The following is a 9,350-nucleotide window of genomic DNA, read 5'->3' on the forward strand; positions in this document are numbered from 1 at the left end:
GTATATATATATATTGTATATATATATAGTTATATATATATATATATATATATATGTATTTATATATATAGGTTACAATCCAGACCCTAAAACCCTAGACTATACCACAAAATGTACAAGCCACGTTGTATATATATCGTTGTATATATATATAGTTATATATATATATATATTTATATAGGTTAAAATCCAGACCCTAAATCCCTAGACTATACCACAAAATGTATACAAAATTAACGCCAAACAGGCCGCAGCGTACTTCACCTGTAGTTGATGGGCAAGGCGTTCTAGTTCGTTCTTGAGTCGAGAGTTTTGTGAGCGCAGATCTTCAAGCTCAGTATTACTCTCATCTATTTTTAGCTCAGTTAGCTTACTCTTGATCACTAATTCTTCCACACTTGCCTCGAGTTTCTTGTTCTGCCTGCAAAGTGAACGCGTTTGTATCGAAATAGACGAGAACACCTGGGTGACTTGGGAGTGTCCGTCAGCGTATACGTATACTTATACATTATGTATCGATACTACTTGTAAATGTATCAATACTTATTGTAAAAGTTTATCAATACTACTTGTTAGTGTAAACACCGCTTGTATACCTTCATACTACTAATTTCCGACTGCTGTTTTTCTTTACCCTCTGGGAAATGACAAAGCTCTTGTACATAAAATGATCACAATACCTTGCCACCACCAAGAAAGTCCGCCATTCAATCAATGGACAGAAGTATTAGGAATTTAGAACATTTAGCGCACACCAAATACAGAAAATTAGGGCAAACCACGTTTTTGGGGGGGGTATAGTTTGGGTTCCTAAATAGCAAGCACTGAGATGGCCTACAATTTGGCTTCGGCGAGTTCGACATCCTTTGCTTGCTGCCCCTCTGCCAGTTGTTTGATCTGTGCGTTCAGGTCGTCGGAATTCGATCGAGCCTATCCATTGCGCAGTGCGAGAAATAGATGTGTATAGTATTAGTGCATGCATAGATGTGCATAGTATAAGTGCAGGCATGAGATGGTGAAGGGTACGTACACGTCCCATTGTGCTATACATGGTATAAAAGGGTATCATGAAACCGCACAGTCAAAAACCCCCCCGGGGTTTTAAACTCTAGCTTGACTCCTCAGCCACTCCATCGACATTAACCTGGTTCATGACTCGTGTTGGGGCTAGCCCTGTCCTACCTCGTTGGTCGTATCGTGTAGTTGCTGCTTAGCCTCGCTCAGCTGCTGTTTGAGATCGTCTATCAGTTTCTCGTCCTTGCTTTGGTTAGCAGTGAATGCGTTGACCTGCGATAGATATGATGTCTGCGCCATGCTGAAGGTCTCGAGCGTCTTGCTCATCTCCACTTCTTTCTCTTGCAGCCGTTCTTTGAGTGCCTGGTGTGTGTGCGAGTGATAGTCTATGTATGTGAAAAGTCTGAATGGTCATGTGTGTGTGTGCGAGTGATAGTCTATGTATGTGAAAAGTTTGAATGATCATATGTGTGTGTGCGAGTGATAGTCTATGTATGTGAAAAGTCTGAAAGGTCATGTGTGTGTGTGAGTGGCAGAGACAATGTATGCGAAAAGTCTGAATGGTCATGTGTGTTTGTGTGCTTGGCAGAGGCAATGTATGTGAAAAGTCTGAATGGTCATGTGTGTGTAAGAGAGTGGCAGAGGCAGTGAACAGTTTGGGTGACATTGATTGTGTGAGTCTACACAAGGTAAATTCTGAACGTTCAAGTGCGTGTGTCATGTAAGACACACTTAAGAGTCTGCTATTTGTGCACGTGAGATTGTATCTATGTGTACATGTGTGTGCGTACAATCCACATGTGATTATTCTGTAGGCAGTTTGGTTGCCTGCATCTGTGTAGTTACATATGAATGTACTATGATCAGTGCATTCCTGGGTGTACAGTCATGTTCATGCGTGATCTTCAACTGTGTAGTTACATATGAATGTACCTCTGATCAGTGCATGCCTGGGTGCACAGTCATGTTCATGTGTGATCTTTGACTGTGTAGTTACATATGAATGTACCTATGATCAGTGCATGCCTGGGTGTACATTCATGTTCATATGTGATCTTTGACTGTGTAGTTACATATGAATGTTCCTATGATCAGTGCATGCCTGGGTGTACAGTCATGTTCATGTGTGATCTTTGACTGTGTAGTTACATATGAATGTACCTATGATCCGTGCATGCCCGGGTGCTGGGCCATGTTCATGTGTGATCTTTGATTGTGTATTTACATATGAATGTACCTATGATCCGTGCATGCCCGGGTGTTGAGCCATGTTCATGTGTGATCTTTGACTGTGTAGTTACATATGAATGTACCTATGATCCGTGCATGCGCGGGTGTTGAGCCATGTTCATGCGTGATCTTCGAGTGACATGGGCGTACCCGTTGTGTGTAAAGATGTGCCTGAGGAGCCGTATGCTAGCTCGTGTGCACAAAATTGTATTCTTGTACGCATGCAATGGTGTGTTTACATCACACACCACTTTCAAGAGGTCAATCCAAACGCTCGTCTCCAAGCCATTCAGTAAACATACCGCATATACACACTTACACACACACACCAGTTACACACACATACAGGAGGCACGCATAATACCTACACATATACACGTATCCGCACACCTCACTCTCAGCCGTTGTCTTGCGTATGCTAGCTTCCATATCCGCTATGCGCGTGTCTCTGAATTTGATCTCCCGTTCCTCTGTTCCTGCTGTGTTGGCCATGTTACTCAGATCCGCTTGCAGACTGCGTACTTCCTCGGCTTTTTTGTCTATTGTGTCTCGCAGTTCCTCGATCTGATTGTATGTTGACGCGTGTGTACATATACTTTGGTCATGGATGTGTACATATACTTTGGTCATGTCTGTGTATATGTTGATGCATGTGTACATATACTTTGGTCATGTCTGTGTATATATTGATGCATGTGTTCATATACTTTGGTCATGGATGTGTATATGTTGATGCATGTGTACATATACTTTTGGTCATGTCTGTGTATATATTGATGTATGTGTTCATATACTTTGGTCATGGATGTGTATATGGCCACTTTGAGTTCTCATTTGCAGAATGGAGGTTAAAGACAAGTTCCTGTGCATTTTTGTTAGCCTTGTCAAAACCCAAAGACTTAAAACCCGGCAGGTACAAAGAGTACGCCGCACAAACACATACATGTGGTGTTTGGGTTCTAGGGTTTAAGATTTTAGAAAACATCATGGACCCCCACACATCGTACCACAGATGAACAGACGCGTGCAAGGACAAAGCCACCACGCGATGCGACTAGGCACAACCACAAGCGTAACACACGCCCGCCTCCCTTGTGCTGCATGAGGCGTAGTTCTATGCATATGCACACAGCTACACCTTTCGACTACTCCTGTGTAAACACCCCCTTATTCGTGCTTGCTTGGGGTATGTATACCGTATACCCGTGTACCGTACACACACCTTGTCCCTATAGGCGTCTATTTGCAGTTGGCTCTGTTGCTGCGCTTGCTTGTGCGTGTGTAGTGTGTGGCTGTGCGTTCGCCTCAGCTGGTCCAGTTCTGTCTGCAAACTGGCAACGGCTTCTCGATAACCCGTTGATCTGTACAGCGTGCGAGCGCAAGCGAAAGTCCGTCATTAGCAACCACGCCCGGGGGTGTAGCAAAGCCATGCCAATACAAGTGAACCTATACTATATTAGGTTCCACATGCGTACACTGTGCATTAAAATATAGGGACTTCATCGTCCAGACCCGTTAACGTTCTGCGCGACATTTCGGAGTATGTCAACAGGTGGAATTAACGTTTTGTTTAGGCTACTGCTAATATCTCCTGCCTGTACAGCACACTCAAAAACATATATACAATTGTTATCAGACTTCCAAATGAATAGATGCACCTACATATGCATATATACACATACAATATAATATATATATATATATATAATATAGCAAAAGTCACATATATACCTGTGTAGCTACATACAATTAATACATAGATAACTAGACTAAAACACAGTTCACTCGCATAGACTTGTTGCCACTTATCTAGCCGCACTTTCAGGGTTGAGCTATGGTAGCTGGGTAATTACTTCCGACGTCTGGCTGATATTTGTATACGATTATATTGTCACAGATTGCAATCCGCTAGAGCAGTAGATTCAGACCCATTACCCGTGTCTTACAGATCTGCTCTTTGACGTCAACGGCTGAAAAGCCGAAGCCATTTCGTAGAGCGCCCAATAACTACTTATACAAAGATTAGGATACACGTACATCCACAAATGAGCATACACTAGTACATCAGATACACCCCCCATTTGGTCACACATACATCCACAATTGAATAGTACATCACATACGCCTCTCGTAACTTTTCCAGCGGCCACCAAGGACAAGCCATGGCTGTGCAGTCTCATCCACAGTGCTCCCGTGTATTGTTTGTACACACTATCAAAAACACAAACAACAGTACAAACAACCCCGTGGCACTGTATCGGAACATATACAAGCACGCCTACATACGCTTCTCGCATCTTCTCGACCTCTTCCTTGGTCGATGAGTCATGGTTGTCCAGGCGGTTCCTCAGGTCTTCGGTGTATTGTTTGGCTTCGTCGAGCAGTTGCTGTGTGGCGTGTAGAGCCTTCTCCGCCTTTTCAGCCCGGACACGCACTGGTTTTAGCCTGCAACACCACATGCATAGAAACATTGAGTGTTTAGAGAGGCGCGGTTGAAGCAGCCGTTCATACACACAGGAACAGCAATAGGTGACAAACATAGCAACGGGCCATAGGTCTTGAGACTAGAACGTGCTACACCATGGCATATGCAGTAGAGCCCTGAGTTGAGTAGGAGGAATTGATATGTCGAATTCGTTGAACAAACAACCACACAAGTGTCAACTCCACCCACCCTTGTAAGAAGATGTATTAAATGAAGCTCCTCATACAACCTCGGCCACCAGACACCTAGATGTTGGACATTTGGTCAGAAAACCCCTAAAACCCTTGTAAGAAGCTCCCCATACAACCTCGGCCACTAGACACCAGGATGCTGGACATTTGGTCAGAGGTGCACCCACATACAATTCTGACACCTACAAATATCTGCTGTCGCTTATCTAAGCCCTACTCGCGCGAGATTGCAGAAGTTGACTCTGCAAACCTTATTGTTCACACAAAAGGTGGCTTAAGTGTCTAGTCTATCGACCTACACACCAGAGGCATGTCCACATGTTTCATCAACCACATGCACATACAAAGCAACACGCGTACCAGTACATCTCCACCCGGATCACTCGCAACCCCCCCAATACATTGTAAGTCACATATCAACATAACAGGTGTAGCACGTACCTGGCCTTCTCGCCCTGCCTGTCGAGTATTAGACGCTGCTCGACGGTCACACAGTGGTCTCTAAACTCCTCAGCGTGTTGTGTCAGCTGTCTAAGATAGCCTTTCAGTTCCTTGATGAATATACCGAACTTCACATTCGATTCCTGCACACAGAACAGAGTGTGATAAGACGATACTCAGTACACGGTATGATAGGACGATACTAGATATAAGCGATGTCCACTGGGATTGTTGTGATTCTAAACCCTAAACCCTAAGCAATAAACCATGAGACGATACTAGATATAAGTGATGTCTACTCGGATTGTTGTGATTAATTACATATGGGGAATAGTACATGGAGATGAACAGAACTGTGAGCGGCGCAGATATATCGACCGACAGCCATACAGACAACAGAACACTCCTGGAAAAGGCATCACCTTCCACCTTAACACGCACATCACGCAATACACTTACATGCACACCCATACACTCCATGCAAACACCTACCTTCCATCTTAACACGCACATCACACACTACACTTACAAGCACACCCACTCCACTCCATGCAAATACCCACCTTCCACAATAACACGCACATCACACACTACACTTACAAGCACACCCATCCCACTGGTTTGCCCACAACCACCTTCCATCTTAACGCGCACATCATACACTACAGTTAGAAGCACACGCACCTTCCACCTGAGCGGGTTCTTCTCGTTCTTTTTGGGAGGCACCACAGTGCGCTCCACAGCCTTCTCGCACTTCAGTATAAGCGACGCCAGGTTGCTCTCATACCCCGCAAGCACAGCTGTGCCTGGGCCTGAGGTGGAGGTGACTATGACCTTGGTAGGCGTCTGCTGCACTATGGTGTTGGGGGGGCGGATGCCTGGGCAGTGGGGGGGGGCGTTGTGGGTTAGTTGTTGGCCACAGAGAGGGAGTACAGTCAATGACTAAGTAACTGATCTAAGCAGTGCTAGGCGTGGGGTAGGGTGGCTGGTTGAGTACAGGTGAGTTGCCCATTGGGTTGTAGGTGAGAGGGCTCGAGTGTAGGAAATACCAACAGATGCGACGCCGTTTAGCTGGATGTGGCCACCACTGTGGCAGTGGGCTTGTGCACCATGCTGTCAGTTGAGTTAATTAACAGTGGCTACGGTGTGTGAATAGATGTTGTATCATGCATATCAGAAGAGTAGACTACTAATAACTCGAACACGTGAATTTGACGGACGCGTGCACGCCTATTAGCAATGCTATGTTCTGGTATTACTAGTATCAGTATGACTTAACTAGTAGCACTAGTATCAGTATGACTTAATTAGTAGTACTAAAATCAGTATGACTGAGCTAGTAGTACTAGTATCAGTATGACTTAACTAGTAGTACTAGTATCAGTATGTCTTAACTAGTAGTACTAGTATCAGTATGACTTAACTAGTAGTACTAGTATCAGTATGACTGAACTAGTAGTACTAGTATCGGGCATTATTATACTTGACTATTACAGTATTGAAAGAAGTTATCCTGTGCTCAATGTACAGGTATGTTGGTGATTAAGGATGCGGCTCATAGACTTGCTACGAAACTGATATACAAACGAATAGTAGGTGATGCATATGTATACACAAATATATGTTCCACCTATAGGTACAATCTAGATGTTTAAGTGTCACTTTTGCACGCACATGCAGTAGTTGTAGCAGTTATGTTCACACCACATCGTCGGTCGAGGCGAGGTCTAAACTTAGATACACACATATATATACACTTGTTGTGTCTGAGATGCATACATACACACACCTGTTGTAACTTCGATACATGCACACACACACACCTGCTGTGTCTTAGATACATGCACATACACACATCTACTATGCCTTACAACCACTAACTCTCGTCCTACCTGATCTCGCCTGTTTGCCGGGTGTCAGCTGCTGCTGCGGTGTTGCCAGTGGTTTGATCTTGGGTGGCGGTAGGCCACTCCACGGCATATCCTCTGACCTACTGACCACACTCGTACGTGACTTCACTACAACTGTGCTTTCCCTCAGCTGTGTTTGTCTCAGCACTGGGTTTGGTTTAGTAGTAACCACTGGGTTTGGTTTAGTAGTAACCACTGGGTTCGGTTCAGCTACATCTTGGTTGTTGTCTGATGCAGTTGCACGGGCGCCGTTTGGGCCACTCCCAGCTGCTATACTCCTGGTTGTATCTATCTGCATATGCTGAGTTTCTACCAGTGGCATACTTGAACATATCGTTGCAGCTGAAGCTTCTACGATGTCTATCGTGTGTCGTTGGATTCCCGACAACTTGGGTTTCTTCAATTGTGCTGTGTTTAGATCTGAGATGGCGTTTTCTTTCGGACCTACATTTTCGTCGTTCACTAACGTGTCCTGGCCCTCTTGCGTCTCAATGTCTTCGTTGAGAGAGACGTCCAGCATAGTCATCTGTTCCGCATCCATATTTGCGGTTGTTGTGTGACCGACTTTGGTTCCCATGCAAATGCAAGTATGGCTGAAAGGTTCTAGAGAATACCAAGTAGTACAACCCACATACGGGGTCCGAATATGTCAAAAAACAAGTATTAAATTTGTATATATATATTATATATATATATCCGATTTAAATCCCCTACGAGGTGCTACGGCGACTGCACCTGCGTGCGCCACACAGTGTGTCGTGTGAGGTTAACAAGTGTATAGCAGCAGCACAGTGTGGTCTGTACGGTCTAACTTACACTTAGCCGTCTATGGGCCTGTGCGTTGAATTATGAATATAAATAAATCTCTGAACTTCTGAAGTTGAGCTTTCCCGCCTTTATTGACCGGCTGATGTATGTAGTCGCACACTTGACCAATGGAATTCCCGTAAAATTTTATACAAAAAAAGCATTCGAATAAAACCCTAAAACCCAACAACTTTTTTTTTAGTATATAAGAAGGCAAGACGAAACTACTCTACAATCTTAACAACATGGATGTAAATAAATACATACCTATGTAGCTAAATAAAAAGTAGTGGTGTTGGCGCGGGAGACTATGTAGACGCGTGAAACTCTACGGTTGTACATACTGATGTACATTTGAATAATTCTTAGGGGGTCTTGTTGGAGGCCTTTTTGACCCATAACCATCTGAAGTATCGGGGCAGAAAAATGGGCCAAACATATCGTCCCGACAAAGCAAATTTTGATACTACCATGTATTAAATCTAAAAAGCATTAAGAGCATGTTCATCTCTCTTGTGTAAATCAGGTGTACATAGATAAATACTATTATAACATAGACAAATACTATTATACGTATGTATTGCACTTATACGCGTGTTTATATATATATAGGTTATTCGGGGCGTTATGGTCACCCATACATAGCGGTGATCTACTCGCGAGTGCACCATAGAAAAGAACAGTTTATTCCTGTTCAGACTATAATGTTCAAGATGACCGCGGGGCGTGTTACCAGCTTACGCTCTCAGTGATATATAAATATATTTTTAGGTATTTATTAATTTTAATAGTGGCAGCCGTTGATGAAGAAATATCCTTTTATAGTACCGGAAAATCACGACACATATCCTAAGCACGTGCTGCAACTATTGGTCCACACTAGAATAGTAATCCTCCACCAGTACCCTTTGTATGACGGAATATAGTTGCACTCTCCCCAGATGACCTTCATATTCTGCTTCCTGTCGAGGAACATGCATCAATCCATACATATACACACACACATATATATATATATAAAATATATATATATATACATACATATGTGTATGTATGTATGTATGTATGTATGTATGTATGTATATATGTATGCATGTATATATATACATATACAATATACAATATAATAATATTATAGTTTATATATAATATAAGTATATGTATATATATATGTATATACACCCACATATATATATATATATATTCATAAATATATATATATATATATTCATAAATATATATATATATATATTCATAATATATATATATATA

The 9,350-nt window shown here is 42.8% G+C and overlaps 1 protein-coding gene across 1 annotated transcript; it reads right to left on the reverse strand.

The window, feature by feature from the left end:
• Nucleotides 1–204: 204 nt before the first annotated feature.
• On the reverse strand, nt 205–7,948 carry SARC_00413 (hypothetical protein; the record flags this gene model as incomplete). The annotated part of the gene is made up of 9 exons (XM_014305905.1): nt 7,254–7,948; nt 5,962–6,239; nt 5,362–5,504; nt 4,531–4,689; nt 3,467–3,605; nt 2,635–2,808; nt 1,183–1,377; nt 839–930; nt 205–421 (listed from the first exon to the last, which is right to left on the reverse strand). The coding sequence occupies exons 1-9, from the start codon at nt 7,846–7,848 to the stop codon at nt 205–207; spliced, it is 1,992 nt and encodes a 663-aa protein (XP_014161380.1). The 5' UTR covers nt 7,849–7,948.
• Nucleotides 7,949–9,350: the final 1,402 nt, after the last annotated feature.

Source organism: Sphaeroforma arctica (assembly GCF_001186125.1).
Source record: "Sphaeroforma arctica JP610 unplaced genomic scaffold supercont1.12, whole genome shotgun sequence".
NCBI classification, from domain to species: Eukaryota; class Ichthyosporea; order Ichthyophonida; genus Sphaeroforma; species Sphaeroforma arctica.